This window comes from Juglans microcarpa x Juglans regia, chromosome 1S, assembly GCF_004785595.1.
Source record: "Juglans microcarpa x Juglans regia isolate MS1-56 chromosome 1S, Jm3101_v1.0, whole genome shotgun sequence".
NCBI classification, from domain to species: Eukaryota; Viridiplantae; Streptophyta; class Magnoliopsida; order Fagales; family Juglandaceae; genus Juglans; species Juglans microcarpa x Juglans regia.
This window is the reverse complement of record NC_054595.1, coordinates 26,339,876-26,358,995: the sequence shown is the minus strand read 5'-3', so window position 1 is coordinate 26,358,995 and position 19,120 is coordinate 26,339,876. Positions and strand designations below refer to the sequence as shown.

General features: G+C 34.1%; 1 protein-coding gene across 2 annotated transcripts; it reads left to right on the top strand.

Moving 5' to 3' along the window:
* The first annotated feature begins 8,022 nt into the window (after positions 1-8,022).
* On the top strand, positions 8,023-15,813 carry LOC121247795 (pleiotropic drug resistance protein 1-like). 2 transcript variants are annotated; one of them, XM_041146247.1, is made up of 23 exons: positions 8,024-8,556; positions 8,707-8,827; positions 8,929-9,017; positions 9,113-9,197; positions 9,404-9,563; positions 9,678-9,754; positions 10,063-10,116; positions 10,228-10,318; positions 10,400-10,701; positions 10,878-11,159; positions 11,248-11,564; positions 11,649-11,809; positions 11,916-12,019; positions 12,105-12,261; positions 12,340-12,569; positions 12,676-13,008; positions 13,541-13,831; positions 13,920-14,003; positions 14,105-14,238; positions 14,389-14,616; positions 14,729-14,900; positions 15,010-15,264; positions 15,384-15,813. In XM_041146247.1, the coding sequence occupies exons 1-23, from the start codon at positions 8,216-8,218 to the stop codon at positions 15,651-15,653; spliced, it is 4,338 nt and encodes a 1,445-aa protein (XP_041002181.1). In that variant the 5' UTR covers positions 8,024-8,215; the 3' UTR covers positions 15,654-15,813. The 2 variants fall into 2 exon arrangements, with proteins under 2 accessions (XP_041002180.1, XP_041002181.1); XM_041146246.1 differs by having other exon boundaries at positions 8,023-8,556; positions 10,228-10,701.
* Positions 15,814-19,120: the final 3,307 nt, after the last annotated feature.

Genomic DNA, 19,120 nt, shown 5'->3' with positions numbered 1-19,120 from the left:
TGGGATGAGGGTCGTTTGGGAAATCCTAGAATGTAAGGGTGCTGGAAGAATTTCGAACGCTATGAAATTGTGATAAAACAAAGGAATAACGCCTGCAGGGTGCTTGCACTCTATGGTACTGTTTAATGGGGGGGGGGGGGGGGGGGGGGGGGGGGGGGGGGGGGGGGGGGGGGGGGGGGCTATGGATCGTGGAGTGGCCGCCCTTCAAATCCAAGATAATGTAATCCTTGGGGGAAAAATAAAATAGACCACAAGATTCCAACTCCCTTGTTCTCATTGCCTGAAAAACCAAAAGATATCATAAAGTCCAGAATAAATTACGGATTTTAAGATACCACAATAATCTCATTCAATACCTGAAGTTCAATTAATATTCTTGACTTAAGGGTTTGAAATTATAGCAGAAGCTATTACTTGAGTAGCATTTCTGATCCAAAATTCCGCAATTTATAAGGAACCCATTATTCATTAAACATTACAGACCTCAAGAGTTTGAATTTCCAGGGAAATCTAGAAATTATAATGACCTTTTGTCCATATCTAAAGACCGAGTGTTCCCATTTTCAGGCAATCAAGAGATGGACATTACACAACCAAGAATTCAGATTCCTTTCACCTTTTCTTTTTCTGCTTTTTCTAAGAAACCAATTGGAGGTCAGAATAAGGTCATCTTCTTACCTCATCTTGCTCCAAACTGTAAGTAAGCAAGTGAAAGGAGGGCCACGGCTGTAGGGAGCGACACGGCGGTCGCGGCAGAGCCTCGCGTAGGCGATTGGGAACCCGAGGCAGCGACGCTTTCATTGACGGCCATCTCTTCTTCGGCGAACGCATACTCGAAATCCATTTTTTCCTACTACTTCTGAGAAGACCATTGTGGATGCAGAGTGCTTTTTGTTACACTGGACAAGAAGGTAACGGTCCAAGTCGTTTGTAAACGCTGCTACTTTTCAAATTGTGTGCCACGTGGGCAACCGGGGAGAGTGGGTGTATCGGCTAGATAGTGATGGCCATAAATGTCATCATTCAATTTTTTTCTTCTTTTTTTTTTTTCTTTTAAAAAGACGATGTCATTACTAACATGAGTTTTGTTACACATTATTTACACATATCATACACTATATTGATAAGAGATTGAGTATTATTAGAGAAGAATTTCCTTATTTATCATCTCTACATACCACACATTTATTTTATTTTTTAAATTTTTATTTTATTTTATTATTCTTAAACTTATTAAATTCTTCTATTCATCATTTATATATCACACATTTTGTAAGAGAAAAAAAAAATGTGACATGTGATGTGTGAGATGATGAATAGAATTTTCTACTCATTATCTCTACACTACATATATATTTTTTTATTTTTCTTTATCAAATATGTGATATATAGATGATCATGAGTAGATGAATGTCTTTAGCTTAACAAGAATAAGACAAACAAAAAATAAAAAAAATAAAAAATAAAAAAATAAAATATGATGTGTGATATAAAGATAATGAGTAGAAGGATTTCATAAAAAATAAAAATAAAAATCAGCCGATATGATCATCTATTGATCTTTAAACTTAAAATAAAATAATATCTCTAATAATAGAAATTATTAAGATAAATAATATCTATAGTTACGTGATGTGTAAGTTTCATATCTCCTATTTAAAAAAATGATATATCTGAGGTCTATATAAAAAAAATATTTATTTAAAAATGGATCTCATTGTTTCTAAATGAAGTTTGTAGAGTTTATACATTTAAAAACTATATTTAATATTATTCTATTATTAATAACATATTTTAATTTGTTTTATATTATTGCGTGGTTGACAAGATATGGAAAGAAGTTTACTGCGTCCAGCAAAGAACACTGTGCCAATTATATATCAACAACCAGTACAATTGGTTTGTCATCAGTTTACTACTTGCATATTAAAAAATACATTTTAAAATTATAAAATAATTTTGATAGTACTGTTTTGTCATCCTATTTATTTTTTTATTTTATATTTAAGTGATAAACGAATTGTATATTAGTTGGCCGAGTATAATTATTCTATCAACAATGCTACAAACAGGCGAGCTTGCGGACAAAATGCGTACTCCAGCAGAGTTTTATTCACTATCCTCACAAATTTCGTTTGTTTTTTAAGATGAAATGAGTTGAGATAAATTGATATTAAAATTAAATATTATTAAAATATATTTTTTAATATTATTTTTATTTTAAAATTTAAAAAAATTAAATTATTTATTTTATTTTGTATGATAATTTAAAAAATTTATAATAATGAGATAAAATAAGTTGAAGTGAATTATAATGATGAGATAAAATAAATTGAGATAAGTTTTCAATTTAAATCCGACATAATGTTAGATTAGATAATGATTGCAAAAAAAAAAAAAGTATATAACATTTCCCAATTTTTAATTTAACAGTTTGAGGCTTTGCTTTTTGACAAAACTAGGTATTGTGCTGGTAAGGATACAAAAATATACTAGAGCTAGCCTTTGGATGATGCAAGTATGAGAAGTCGGGCTCTTTTAAGGTAGAGGTGCTACTTTCTCCTTACGGACGAGGCTATTCCTTCTCCGCACCCTCGTCCCCCACCATTGGGATGTGGGGGAGGGGTACCTCGTCCCGTTGGGCGGGGTGCGGAATCAATCCTTTTTACTTTCGTCTATTTAAAAAAACACTATATTTTACTTTATTTTAAAATTATTTCTAAATCTAAAAATAATTAAAAATATATTTTTGGACTCAAATTATAAATTTAGATTTTGTAAATATGACTATAATTTAAAAATTATGTAATTTTTAGTTTATATTTTGTGTAAATTATAGTGTATTAATTTTTAAATTATGTAATTTTTAAATTTATCTATGCATATTTTATAAACAAATCTAGTAAATTATAATATATATTTATGTATACATAATTTGTAAAATATAAATATAAATATATATTTATGTTTATATATATATATATATATGTATAAATATAAGTGGGACGGAGCGGAGTTGGGGCCTCCCAAGTAATTTATAAAAGATATGGCGTGTCAATAATTATTATTGGATCATTTATTAGGTTCCGGTCATTTCTAATTTCGTTCCAAGTACTTGCATTAATTTCTATTCATAGGATTTTGTTTGTGATATTGTCATATTATTGTACTCACTTCATTGACCAAATGTTCCCTTGGAATATAGTACTTCACTTACCAAGAGGACATCTTGTGGACTACTACCACGATCAAAACTAGGGTAAACATCATTCATACCCCCACCCCCAATGTTTATAAGCCACGTTGCTCCAAAATAATACTTTTGTAATTTTTCATGTAGGTTCCGTATTAATTAATTTTTTTTCAAAATAACTGTACGACACTTGTGCACTCACAACTACAACTATCATTTCTCAAAAAGAAAAGGAAAAAGAGAAAGAAAATCAGTGATTTTGTTTTCCTTTCAATTGCAAGATAAGCATCACTTATCCTTCTTGCCCGTTGCTTTCTTTCTTTATTTCCTAATTTTACAGAATTATTGATGCTTTGATGTTTGCCAGCAGCATCAACTTCTTCGTCTAGTTAGGAAAAAAGTGCAGTAGTGGCTAGACGTCGAACTGGGTGGTCATCTGCTAGTAGCGACAATGAGTGGTGGAGTTCTGTTAGGGACTCCGATCTTTTCCCTAATACTAAGGACCACGAGCTTGCCTTGGTGATGATGATAACCGAGTGACCTTGCCAACTTGTTTGGCCTTTAACAATGAGATAGTGTTTGAGTGATGAAATGATAGAGATGATGATGAGTTCGGGTGTTCTAAGGGATGAAAAAGGGTATTTGATGCTATGTGGAATGGCTTGAAAGTTGCCTTTGATGTTGGGGTCACTTGGAAGATGATTAGGGTTGGTATGGTGAAGTGTAGTTAGGGTTTTGTATGGTGGCCAATGTGGATTTCGAGATTTGGAAGAGTTGGCTTAGGGTTGGAGTTTAGGATGATGTTAGAGTTTGGGAATGAGGTGGAAGAGTGAGGCTGGGGCTTGGTGGTTGAATGAGTCTAGGATTGCTCCTTAACTTTAGAGATTGATTAAAGATAAGATGAGGAAGAGAGGATTTGGATAATATAAGTGGATGAAGATAGATGGTGTTTGAAGGAGTCTAAGGTTGTTCCTAGAGTTTAGGGATTGGCTAGGATAAAATTAAGGAAAGATTCCTAAGTGGTAGGAATCTCTTTAGGTAAGTGTTGGATTTAGTATTGGCTAAGTTGGACGGATTGGGCTTGACTTGTCTTTGGAAGATAGGCTAGATTTGGTTGGTTTAGAAATGGATATGAAAAGTTTGTAAGATGGAGAGAATCTTTGAGGGAATAGGGGAATTCAAATTTGAACTAAGATGATAAGTCAATAGTTGGCTAAAGAGATTTTAAGAAGAGTGATTTAAGGGATTGAATGTGATTGTCAATTCCTTAAATTAAGGGATTTGAAATGAGATTTGAATTTGAATGTGAGGAAGTCAAGACTCCTAAAAGGAATGAGTTACCTTATGGGGCTTGAGATGAGTGGCTAGGGTTTTATGGAGGAAATGATTTATGATGTGGCCGAATATGGTAAGTGTTTGTATGAAAAGATGGAAGGTAATTAGGGATTCGGCTAGATCAATGGATTTAATGGATAAAGGTTTTATGGTAGCCGAATATGGAAAGTTGAGGTTATGAGCTATATGAATTGATATGGAGGGAATTAGGGTTCCTAAAGTTCAGGAACACTAATATGGTATGAGTGAGTGGCGGCTAGGCCAAGTTGACTGAATGAATCAATTTATGGAAGGTGGACAAACTTATGGAAAGAATGACAAACAATATGGTTGTTAAGTATATGGTATGAAATGGATCAAATGAGCAATAGAAGAATCAACACCAAGAACAAAATGATGAACACTCAAGAACAAAGTAAAATAGTTAAGAACTTGAATGAACAAAAGGTAACAAATCAACTAATGATTCACGGATTGCACAATAGTTGAAATAAACCTCATGAATTGATAACTTGATAGAAATAAGGATAACAACAACTTGGATTCACGAATTGTACCAAATTGCAAGAATAAGATAAATGAATCACACCTATTCACGAATTGCAAGGTGTGATCCTCTATTTGGGATTCACGAATTGCACCAAAAAAGCCTAAGTGCCTAGCACCGATTATTAATCTCCTAAACAAAATAATCATTCTCTAGGGAATTTGCCAAAATATGTAAATGCAAAGACTAAGGGGTCCTATTTATAAGAATTACAACTTGAAAACCCCCAATAGATCTATTGGAAAATAAATAATTAAAATAAAATAAACAATAAACAATAACATAGTTAGCATGAGTCAAGTTGACCCATAGCATGCTTGAGCCCATGGGTGGGCTAGGCTGGCCCATGCATGGGCCATGGACATGGCTGACATTGACAGCCTGACTAGCATGGCTAGTGGCTCTGCCATAGGCCATAAAGCATGAGGTCCTACCAAGTTGGTAGTGGTCGTCTACTGGTGGCGAAAAGACAACTTGTTGAGTATGAGAGGCAGAGGGAAGCGAAGAAAATTTCTTTCCTATGGTATTTCATTCTAGTAGAAATCACATGTGGTGAACCTCATGATGTTATCCTATGTAATACTGAGATGTCATCTTTTTATTGGTTGTTGTTAATGGGGCAAAACTAGCAAGTGCCGGTCAGAAGCGTTTCTTTTATCTAATTCTATGTTGCAACACATAACTTTTTAGTTTTTAGTAATTATTTTCTTCCACACGTGTTCTTTTTTTCTTAATTAACACTTTTTTTTTTTTTTTTTGGTAATATGTATTCGTTATTATATGGCTTTTCCTTCTTATTTACTACTACAAAAAAGATGTAATAATGACATTAAAGCCCACAATTTTCAAACCACAAAAATAGATTAATCATAGATTCATAAGAATATAATCAATCAAAAAGGACAAAAAATAAAAGAAAACCCACTCTTTACACGCCAAGGTCTTGAAAACTTCCCACAAAAGGTAAACGAAAATCAAAAGTCCTTCCAGAAGCACGAAAGTCCAACAAGTTAGCGTGGGCGCAGAATCTCAGAATCCTAGAGGACAGGAGGAAATTTCGTACAGAGTTTGACAACGCCCAATCCCCCAACTTCAAATATCTTCGTGGCTGCCAGGGTGAGCTGTTGAAAGCTATTTCATCTTGGCCACATTACTTTCAACTACTATTTTTTTTTTTTTTCCCTCTATCTGGAAGCCCATCAGACAATTAACGTACGTCTCTCTCCCTTCCTTTTTATTTATTGTTCTCGTTATTTTTTTAAAAATTGCAAGTAAATGTAGTTTTCTTTCTTTTTTTTTTCAAGGGAGTTGACACTTTGGCCTTATTTGAATAATAGATGAGATAAAGTTGATTTATAAATAATAATAAAAGAATTTAAATTAAATTATTTATGAGATTTTAGAAAATAAAAAAGAAAAATTTAAATAAAAATATTATAAATTAAAATAGTTAGAATATAATTTGTAATATTTTATGATTTGTTAAATTATTTTTTGTATTTTTTTAAGTTTAAAAAATTATAATAATTAAATAATAATTAGATAAAAATAAAATGAGATGATATCGGAAAATAAAAATAAATTATACTCTTTTTTTAAAAAAAAAAATGTACAATGCTTAACAATTCTCCATTCTATCTAATATTACTCTGAAAACTGATGCGGAAAATAAATTAAATGGAACAAAAAATAAAATTACAAAAGGGTTGAAAAGCTATTCGTCGATGGCTCCTCGGTCGTTTGACTGGAGCCCAAGACGCCGCCTCTTTAAGACTAATTTACCATATTTGCGTCACTAGTAAATAGTCAAAAATCGTGTTGCTCTCAAATTCCACTTCCCGACCGAACCAACATTAGCTTGGACCCAGCTTAAAATATTAGTTTGAATTTTTTTTAATCTAAAAGTTAAATTAAACAAAAAATAATAATAATCGGATAAAATTAGAAATACATTATCAACTAGAGAAATGATATTTATAATCATAAGTGTGCGAATATCGTATAATCATTTTAAAAAAAATAAATAAATATAAGATTTATATGAAAAAAATTAATTTTTTAATGATAAATCTTATTTTTTTTCAAAACGATTATACAGCGCTTGTGCATTTCACGATTATATATAGCATTACTACTCTATTTACTAACAATATTTTATTTCTATAAAATTTATAAATTATATCGAATAATTTTATTTGAAAGTTTTTATATCTCGCACATTAAATAATTTAATTTAAAAAGATAGATTTTTAATTTTATAAATTAAATTATGTTATCTGTAAGATGTGTAATGTAAAGATTTTCAAATAATACTATTAATAGAGAAGAATAATGCTACTCATTATTTTATGATGTTGTATTAGATGATTAAAAATTATTTATTATATTTTACTTGTAAATTTATTATCTAAAATTATATTATAGAATGATGAGAAAATAGATGATGAATAAACTTTTTTAATCGAGAAAGCATGGTCGATTAACGTACGGACGCGTTGCCAAAATGTGGTTGCTGTTAAATTTATTGGATATTAAATAAATATTAGTAACCAAGTTGTTTATATTTCTTCTAGAATCAGATGTATTTCCTATTTTAGTGACCCATATTTGTCAATCCATGCTTCAACTACTTTTCAACAGGTGGGTGGATGGAAAGAGACCGACAAAAAAAATATATATATATATTTAGTATTTATATAACGCTGATGTGGCGGGGTGCCACGTCATATTAATCCCCCACTACTGCGAGACGTGCACGTGACCACGTTGACATTACGAAGAGAAATGGCGGAACCGACAAAGGCATGGGACGAAACGGTGCGCTTAACCTCTTTCATCAAAATAGACCGTTGTCAACTTTTCTTGACCGTTCCCATTCCCACCCTTTATATGGGTGTCATATCTTTCCTCATATTCGACATTGCTAGAACGGCAACACAGAGCTGAACCAACCCTATAGAAAGAACGACAACACTTCTGGGTTTTGGTTGGTTTTTGCAGTTGTTGCAGCATCGTTCTTTGGTACTTCTGTCCACAAGGATTACAAATCGTACATATAGTAAATTTCTGAAAAAAATAAAAATATTTCTGGGTTTTGGCTGTTTTAGCAGCAGCATTAATCTTTTGTTGGGGGTCTAATAATGGACGCCTCTGGTGATATCTACAAGGTCAGTGGTAGTTTACGAGGAAGTTTACGATTACGCGGTTCGTCGGCATGGAGGAATAATGCTATGGATGTTTTCTCGAAGTCTTCACGAGAAGAAGATGACGAAGAAGCTCTTAAATGGGCTGCCCTCGAAAAACTTCCAACGTTTGATCGCCTAAGAAAAGGTATACTAACTACTTCGAAAGGCGAGGCCAGTGAAGTTAATATACAGAGTCTTGGATTTGAAGAAAGGAAGAAATTGCTAGAGAGGTTGGTGAAATTGGCCGAAGAGGATAATGAAAAGTTTTTGTTAAAGGTCAGGAATCGGATAGATAGGTAAGAGCTCTGCCAATTGACGTTTTATTCTTTTTCCCAAGTTTTCTTGGGAGCGAACTGGAGTTAACTTGTTTCCTTTCCTTGAGTATATGTACTTATTTTTTCGTATATCATTTAAAATAATTTCTTCGTTTATTGGAATTTTCCCAGAGTTGGGATCGATCTTCCAGCAATCGAAGTCCGATTTGAGCACGTTAATATCGATGCAGAAGTTTTTGTAGGAAGCAGAGCTTTGCCTTCATGCTTTAACTTCTGTATCAGTATCGTAGAGGTAACTATATATCTGCATCATATATACCGTAAGTTCAGTTAAAAAAGTTTAATTCTTTACGACTGTTTTTGTTAAGTTGTTCTCGAATTTACACATCGCAGGGGTTTTTGAATTTTGCCCATATTCTATCAAATAAGAAGAAACACTTGTCTATCCTTAAAGATGCCAGTGGCGTGATCAAGCCAAGGAGGTGAGAGAACAGGGTTATCTATAATCATGAGATTCTGATATTTGTAATGAACTTCTGGGAACCCACGTTTCATGTTGTGCCTATCTATTTGACAGAATGACTTTGCTATTGGGTCCTCCAAGTTCTGGAAAGACAACACTGTTATTGGCTTTGGCTGGAAAGCTCGACCCAGATCTGAAGGTGAATATAAATTCATTTCAGCTTCAATCCTTTCTTTTCTCTATTATTCATAAACTATTATCATTTTATTCTAATCAATATTTGAATAATATAGATTCAAAAATTTATTTTTTTAATAATAATAATAATAATAATTAAATCTATTATTCTCTATTTTGGATTTTTAATATCATATCTAATTCGGAAACTGTAACTTCTAATTTCAGTTCTCTGGGAGGGTAACTTATAATGGCCATGACATGAATGAGTTCGTGCCTCAAAGAACTGCAGCCTATATCAGTCAATTTGATCTCCATATTGGAGAAATGACTGTAAGGGAAACCTTGGCCTTCTCAGCAAGGTGCCAAGGGATCGGATCACGTTATGGTTAGATTATTACTTTTTGGCACCACTTTTTCCATTTTCTCCTTTCCTTCAATTAAACTTTTCCGACGAGTAATCTGTAAACAAAAGAATGACTAATATTTTTAAAATGTGCAGATATGCTAGCAGAGTTGTCTAGAAGAGAAAAAGAGGCAAATATCAAACCTGATCAAGATGTTGATATCTACATGAAGGTGAGACAGAAATTATTGGCCAGTAATTATTATCATTGGGAGGTCTCTATCATTTAACTTAGCGTGGGGGATTTTTATGTAACTAGTTTTTAACTTGTTCTGGACCTCACAAGAAAATTAAGATTCCAGTACTATTAAGAGTAACAATGCTTGCAACTATAATCTTTAGCATGATTCATAGTATGAGCAAGAATTACAGTCAAATTTGGATTGAATAGAGTCATTAATCTTGGTATTTTTTAAACATGATATAGTTTTACAGTTAGTGATGATGGCTTTCGTCTGTTTATTGGCTTCTGATATATCAGGCAGCAACAACTGAAGGCCAAGAGGCTGCTGTGGCGACAGATTATATATTGAAGGTAATTTTCTTATTTCCAATAGAGTTCTGCATGTGGATGACCATTAAGATTTAGGAAGCATTTGCATCATATCCATCAGTTTCTTTAATTTGCTTCACCCTTAACTCATAGGTTTTGGGTTTAGAAGCGTGTGCTGATACCATGGTTGGAGATGAAATGTTGAGGGGTATTTCTGGAGGACAAAGAAAGCGTGTGACAACAGGTAAACGAGTTACATGGAAAATAAAACTCACTTTTCTTGATACGAGTTTCCTATTTGATAATCTATGTAACCCAATTACAGGGGAAATGATGGTCGGACCAGCAAAGGCATTGTTTATGGACGAAATATCTACAGGATTGGACAGCTCGACAACTTTCCAAATTGTGAATTCGCTCAGGCAATATGTTCATATTCTCGATGGAACAGCAGTCATTTCTCTACTGCAGCCTGCACCAGAGACATACAATCTTTTCGATGATATCATTCTCCTCTCGGATGGCTACATTGTGTACCAGGGATCCCGTGAAAACGTTCTCGAGTTTTTTGAATCCATGGGCTTTAAATGTCCTGATAGGAAAGGCGTGGCTGACTTTCTACAAGAGGTTAGTGTAAATCTTGACTTCGTTGACCTCATTCATACTAATAATGGCCATGCAAACATTTTGGCAAGCCAAAAAGTGTGGTGCTGGCAGAATAGCCTCGACATGTAGACAAAGGAGATGAGCCTTAAATGTGGAGTCTCACGTTTATTATTTTCTTTATGATAAACTGGTCACAGGTGACGTCAAGGAAAGATCAAGAGCAGTATTGGGCACGCAAAGATGAGCCTTACAGTTTTGTCACGACCCAGGAATTCGCCGAGGCATTCCAATCATTCCATGTGGGAAGAAGAATAGGAGATGAACTTGCAACTCCCTATGACAAGACAAAAAGTCACCCAGCTGCATTGACCACCAAAAAGTACGGTGTTAGTCAGAAGGAGCTAATAAAAGCTTCCTTTTCAAGAGAATACTTGCTGATGAAAAGGAATTCGTTTGTTTATGTCTTCAAGTTATCACAAGTAAGTTTAAAGTTTGTATATTTTTTTTTCCTGTTGCTTTCATTTTCTACAAACAGGATCTTGACAAGGCTTTCTTCTCTGCTTTTAGCTTTTCTTTATGGCACTGATTGCAATGACAATTTTCCTACGAACGAAAATGCCACGTGAAGATGCAACTGATGGAGGAATTTACACCAATGCTTTGTTCTTCACTGTGATTATGATTATGTTTAATGGAATGGCAGAGTTGTCTATGACCATTATAAAGCTTCCTGTCTTTTACAAGCAAAGGGACCTCCTCTTCTATCCCTCATGGGTGTATGCTATTCCTCAATGGATCCTCAAAATCCCGATAACATTTTTAGAAGTTGCTGTTTGGGTATTCATGACCTACTATGTCATTGGATTTGATCCGAATGTCGGAAGGTACTTACAATGAATTTGCTGCACATTTAGCCAATGTTTTAGCCGTGTGTGCTTCCTAATATTTTGCCAATGTCCATATTACAGGTTGTTTAAGCAATACCTCCTGCTAGTACTTGTAAACCAAATGGCCTCTGGACTATTCCGATTTATGGCAGCATTGGGGAGGAGCATGATTGTTGCTAATACCTTTGGGACTTTTGCATTCCTCTTGCTTTTTGCCTTGGGTGGCTTTATCCTCGCCAAAGGTAACAACAAATTAAACTGAGAAATTGGTTTACTCATTTTTCTTTCCCCATTAACTACAATATACATTAAATAATGCTCCTTTGCTCTGTTTGCTTGCTTCTACAGAGGATATAAAGAAATGGTGGATATGGGGTTACTGGATATCACCTTTGATGTATGGGCAAAATGCACTAGTAGTTAACGAGTTCCTGGGAAACAATTGGAAAAAAGTAATTTCTCGAACTGTACTTTTGAAAATTTGTGATGTCTGCCTGTTATTAAAAAGCTAATGCATGATTATATTTAACAATAAAGGTTCTCCCAAACACAACTGAACCACTGGGAGTTACAGTGCTGAAGAATCGTGATTTCGTCACCGACGCCTATTGGTATTGGATTGGTGCAGGTGCAACTGTTGGATTCATCTTCCTTTTCAACATTGGTTTCCCCATCGCTCTTGCTTATCTTAACCGTGGGTATCTCCTCCTTTTTTCACTTGAATCGTTCTAAACAAATCAGATTTGTTGAAAATAATGGAAATTTTGTGCAGCATTTGGAAAGTCACAGTCTACAAAATCAGACGAACCGGAAAGCAATGAAGAGGGCAAGAGGACAGGGGGAGGCATACAGTTAACACAGAGAGAAAACAGCTCGAGTCAGAGGGGAAGTACCTCATCAGCAATTGAGGCCAGTCGTAATGGCAAAAGAGGAATGGTCCTTCCATTTGAACAACATTCCATCACTTTTGATGAGATTATATATTCTGTTGACATGCCACAGGTAACTTAAACGAAAGATTCTGGAACAGAAGAATTTCTCTGTATTGATTTTCAAAATAAGTATTGCCCAGAAACTCGGACCTGAATATTTTCATTTGAACTTGCAGGAAATGAAGGAGCAGGGTGTCCTTGAGGATAAACTGGTGCTTCTGAAGGGTGTGAGCGGTGCTTTCAGGCCTGGTGTTCTCACTGCTTTGATGGGTGTTAGTGGTGCTGGTAAAACAACACTGATGGATGTGCTGGCTGGTAGGAAAACTGGTGGATATATAGAGGGGAACATCACAATTTCGGGTTACCCAAAGAAGCAAGAAACGTTTGCTCGAATTTCTGGGTACTGTGAGCAAAATGACATTCATTCTCCTCATGTTACCGTGTACGAGTCCTTGCTCTATTCAGCATGGCTCCGCTTATCCTCTGCCGTTGATTCCGAAACAAGAAAGGTCGGTATTTAAAAGACAACTCTCTCACTTTTATGTTCCTATTTCTCCTAGTGAATTGGCTATCTGGCTTGTGCTCACGCCTGGAGTCTGGAAATTCTTGCTTAAGTTTAGCTTACTTGAATGTTGTCAAATCTGAGCTTGTCTTCTCTTGGCATGGCAGCGGCTATGACAACAAAACTGCAATGAATTCTATACACTGCCATGTGTGTGTGTACTTTGATTACAAAACTGCATGGCATTGTCAAGTATTGAGTCCCACATTAGGCTGTACCTGGGTTATCTGGGCTATATAAGCGATTACAAGGAGCTTAACTGTGATTAATGCTTTTGGGTTTTTGCAACCCTGCGCCGTGAAAAATAATCTCAATAAATCCACTTATAAGCTGTAATTTGTTGTTCTTCAGGTTGAGTTTACAAAGCATGTTCTCTATACTCAAGCGTGATATGATGATGAAAGATGGTTGAATTGCTATGATGAGTTTGAATAACACTACCAGAAATCCTGATTCATGATTCTATCTAATTGTTGCAGATGTTCATTGAGGAAGTCATGGAGCTTGTGGAGCTGAACCCATTGAGGAATGCACTTGTTGGGTTGCCTGGTGTAAATGGTCTCTCTACTGAGCAGCGCAAGAGGCTCACTATTGCAGTCGAGCTTGTGGCAAACCCCTCCATAATATTCATGGATGAACCAACTTCAGGTCTAGATGCAAGAGCTGCCGCAATTGTCATGAGAACAGTCAGGAACACAGTAGACACTGGAAGAACGGTTGTGTGCACAATCCATCAGCCAAGCATTGACATATTTGAAGCTTTTGATGAGGTGAGAACTCTTAATTATCTACATACCAGGTGAGAATTTGTTGGTTCTCTTGTAGATTTGAACATGACATATAAAACATGTATTGCAGCTTTTCCTAATGAAGCGTGGAGGACAAGAGATATATGTTGGGCCATTGGGTCACCACTCTTGCCATCTTATCCAGTATTTTGAGGTAGGATGCTATAGAAATCAGAATACCGACTTCCAAACATCAATAAATCATTTTCTATGTTGAAAATTTCCTAATACCTTTACCTTTTCCCTGGCTTCTAGAGCACCGAAGGAGTCAAAAAAATTACAGATGGTTATAATCCAGCGACTTGGATGTTGGAAGTTACAAGTCAAGGGGAAGAAATTGCTTTGGGTGTAGATTTTACTGCTGTGTATAGAAACTCAGAACTATACAGGTATGTTCATGTTAAATGACTGACTACATCACATGATTGGAAAATAAGAAAATCTACAATCTTGACGATGTATGTATAGATCCTTGTCATTGTTAAGAACTTCGATTTTTTATGGCTGAATTTTCTGCTACCGCGTGGCATGTGCATTAGGAGGAACAAAGCATTGATTAAGGAGTTGAGCACACCTGCTCCTGGTTCAAAGGATCTCTATTTCTTGACGCAATATTCGCAGCCTTTTTGGACTCAATGCATGGCTTGCCTATGGAAACAACGCTGGTCGTATTGGCGCAACCCACTATATACTGCTGTCAGATTCCTCTTCACTGTATTCATATCCTTGGCATTCGGGACAATGTTCTGGGACCTTGGCACCAAGACGTAAGTAACTACCCAAAAATTCACATCATGTGTGTATTTATGCACATGTATATATATAGACTTTCATGGTTTACAGCTACATTTTAATTTTTCCTTTAATTTTCTATTGCAGGAAGAGCATGCAAGATTTATCTAATGCCATGGGTTCCATGTATGCTGCTGTTCTCTTCCTTGGCGTCCAAAATGCTTCGTCTGTGCAACCTGTTGTGGCTGTTGAACGAACTGTCTTCTACAGAGAGAGAGCTGCTGGAATGTATTCTGCTTTGCCATATGCATTTGGACAGGTAACTAGGTTCACATATTGCACACTTAATATATATATATATATATATATATATATATATATAGTTCAATAACTGGGTATGTTAATGCAATTTTCATCTTTTGTATCAGGTTGCAATTGAGATCCCATATATTTTCGTGCAATCTACAGTATATGGCATTATAGTTTATGCAATGATTGGATTTGAATGGACTGCAGCCAAATTCTTTTGGTACCTATTTTTCATGTTTTTCACATTGTTGTACTTCACCTTCTACGGCATGATGAGTGTGGCTTTTACACCAAACCACCATATTGCTTCCATCATATCCTCCGCATTTTATGGTATCTGGAACCTGTTTTCTGGATTCATAATCCCTCGACCTGTAAGTATTTGCTACTTTAGATGTGCAGGTTTTTAATTGTACAGACAGGTATTCATAACATTTGCTAACTCTCTTTTTTCCTTTCCTTTCCTTTCATTTATCTACTTGGTCAATAACAGAGGATTCCCATTTGGTGGAGATGGTACAGCTGGGCATGCCCTATTGCCTGGACATTGTATGGACTTGTGGCTTCACAATTTGGAGATATTAAGGATGCACTTGAAGACAGTGAAATTTCTGGTGAAACCGTAGAAGAATACGTGAGAAGGTATTTTGGATTCAAGCATGATTTTCTGGCAGTTGTGGCAGTTGTGGTTGCTGGGTTTGCCGTGCTCTTTGCATTTATCTTTGCGTTTTCGATCAAGGTCTTTAATTTCCAAAGGCGTTAGACAGATTTGTATTTGATTATTTGTATCGGATCATGTTTGGGATTTAAGTGACAGTGTTGGTTAGGGAGACAAGCTGGCCTAAGAGAAAGAGAGAGATGCAATATGTTGTATGTATTCGAGACACTCTTAATAAGCAAAAGTTATTGTATTTAAGGTTGAATCAATTTTCAGCGGTCGCCACTCATCTGATGCTGTCATTAAATTTCTTCCTGTCCCTTGGATTTTGTTCATTATTCTATAAATATAGAAAATGGTTCCCCAAAATTTCAATATACATGAAAATGTCTATCTCCAATTTTTTTTCCCTATAGCCCTAATTTTTTGTATAATTTCTATATATATAATCTATTTTCAAGGATTTGGCGCCGCCAAAATTAAATTAACGCTAAGTTTTGGAGAAATAATAACTTTATTAATATGGATCTTAAAGTATTTTATTATATAATATTAGGTTTCTTAATATTAAATTCAAAGTGAAAATATAAGAAAAATTATTCAAGGCTGATGATCTATTTGAAAAATAGTTTAGAGATTTTACCCTCTAGACTACATTGAGCTAGAAATTTTTTTAAGGTTTCGATTATAACATTATATGTTTAATGTTATATGAAAATATTTAGATTTTATATGAAATTTAGTAAACTAACTTACATACTAGAATAAAAGATGGACTTTCTAAAAGATAGCTCAATAGTTTCTACGAATAAAACATATGCTAAACATTTCATTATAAAAATAGTAATAGATAAATATTATTTTATGAAAAATTGTCGTTAGAAATCTGATTAAAATTTGATTACTACGTGTATGTAACAAATTAATTAAAATATAATTTTATATATAGTTATGTTTTTTTAACCTCTTTTTTATTGTAATAAACGTGTTATACGGTATAATAGCTGACACACAAATAAATTTCCACTGCCCAACAACCTCGGCCCCCCTAGGAAGCACTTTTTTCTTCTACTCTTACCCACAAATGATGCAATGGGTGGGAGATTGAAGTTAGAGAAATGATATAATATAAATTTTATATATATAAATTTTATACAAATTCTTTATAAAAAAAAAAAAAAAGATTTCACCATAAAAAAAAAAAAAAAAAAAAAAAAAAAAAAAAAAAAAAAACCAAAAACTATGTAAACAAACAAGTTTACCTCCACTTCTTGTGTTTGTGCAAACAAATTAGCAGTGTCAACGAGGATTGGCTCAATGGCATGCATGGTATATTTGTATGAAAACTTGTGCAGCTTTTGATGAGTGACAAACGCCTTCATCTTGGGTCGAAAGATCTTAAAACTATGAAAAGGATGTCTTTGTTGGTGTGTAACCGTAGTTTTCAACTAGGCAATCATCCACACCTTTTTAGGTTGCATCTCGCTAAATATTGAGATGAGTTGAATTGAATTGTGAACAGTATAAGAAATTGAAAAAATAGTAAATCTTATCAATAATTAATTTGAGATGAGTTGAATTTAGTTCAATAAATTACAACCAAACAATAGGCTTAGATGGCCCAAACTGTGGAGGCTGCCAAAATGCCTTGGATGTATTTAATAGCAGCAAGGTATGAATATGAGCTACAGAAAGTTGTGGAGTTTTGACTTTCAAAACTATTTACTTAGTTGCAGGCCGATGGTGCCCTGCCGACCTAGAAAGTTGAAAACGTTGTAAGGTCCAAAACTCATGGAATACCAACGTTCATAGCATTTCGTAAAAATTTGAAAGCTGCTTTCTCATAGCTACCGAATCATGAATTTCTTCAAAATCAATAAATTTTGTAGCATAAACTCTACAAAATATTTTTATAGCTCGCTACCTTTGAAGACTAGTTCTGCTGTCATTTGGAGGCGTTATGGTACCTACAGCTTCCCTCTCTTCGACGCAAATGCATGAAGTGGAGGGTCTGGTGACAAGCTGAAGTCGCTGCCCAGCCATAAATAAATACAAGCAATAAAAAGGATAGACAAATGTTATAAATACAAAGAGATCATATAAGAATAAATTCATAAATTAACGTAATTTGATGAGATTCATTAGATCTATTGTACAATAAAAATAATTTTAAAATCTGACGTGTCATATCAAATTATATCAGTTTATAGGTTTATTTTTATGTAGTTCTTTTTGTGGTTAAAGTATTGATAACTTGTGCGTTTGCGTCTCTATTTCTTCAACATTCCTTTTGTAATGTGCATTTATGAATAAAATTCAGTTTTTTTTTTTTTTTTTTAAACAAGTATGTGCCTAGTACTTTAACTCTCGAGAGCAAAGGTGGGCCTCGCCTCCCTACATAGATTGAATTAATGAATTCAGATCCACCTATACGCGAGCCTTAGGCCCAAGTCCACCCCACGTGGGCATGGCAGGCCCTTTATGAGGGGTAGTTGAGGCCCACCCTCATTAGGCATCCCGTTGCAATAATTTTATTTTTTACAAAATCATTTTTTTAATAATATAATATTTGGGAAATAATTGACAATAAAATGTTAGTTTGAGAGAAAAATAGGTTAATATTACCTTCATTTAAACGTTAAAAAATAGGCCATAAGCAGGTCTGCAGAAGGGCAATACTATAATCAATAGAATAGGGACTTATTTGTGCTAAATTAATTTAAGTATGCTTAATTCATTACAATGGAAGCACAAGAAGTACAAAATTCCGTCAATCGCATGTACGATTACTGCACAACTTGAAGAGGAGGAGTTTGGTGACAAATTTACAAAATTCCTTCAATGTAGGTTTACTTTTTGGTCAAGATTTTAATAGAAAAATTAATCTTATCTGTCATTATTTATTATTTTACATTTCATATTTTTCAAAAAATATATCTATATTTTATGAAAAAAAATATAATTATAAAATGTAAGAGTAAATAATAACTGATATATAGTATTTCCCATTTTAATATTACACTAATGAATTATCTACCTAGTGAAATCGACTCATTGGGGTTGTTTTTTTTTTTTTCATTTTTTAGCTGCAAGACGATGAAAAAAAACAAAAAAGAAAAGGAAGAGAGCGTGTAAGAAATACAAAGCGGTTCAATTTAGAAACTAATTTTAATTGACACTATATATAATAAGATGAAAATATCATTTATCTGTTATTCTAATTGTAAAATTATTTTTATTATAAAATAAATTTAATATATCACATAAAAAAATTACGTTAGTTTATAAATTTATTTTTATAATAAATTTTTTGTGACTATTTCACACCTTTTACTATTAACGTAATAGGCACGCTTCCATCGCCTTGCAAAAGCACCGGCATTGAACTAGTTAAATGCCAGGAAATCTAAAATATAACTAAATTTTATATAAATAACCTGCATTTGATTAGCTAAAAAAACTTTAGTTTGGAGTTTTAGTTACGGTAAATCTGAAGGAATAGCGCGGAAGGATCACAATATTCAAGAAAAAGAACTGTAAAAAGAAAAAAAAAAAAAAAAATCAACGAATGA

Bases quoted from the DNA above. Each gene is read 5' to 3' on its own strand.
- LOC121247795 (XM_041146246.1), top strand. From the start codon at position 8,216: ATGGACGCCTCTGGTGATATCTACAAGGTCAGTGGTAGTTTACGAGGA. The intron at 9,564-9,677 runs GTTAGATTATTA...TAAAATGTGCAG, and splicing joins AGGGATCGGATCACGTTATG to ATATGCTAGCAGAGTTGTCT. The intron at 12,020-12,104 runs GTAATTTCTCGA...TTAACAATAAAG, and splicing joins TGGGAAACAATTGGAAAAAA to GTTCTCCCAAACACAACTGA.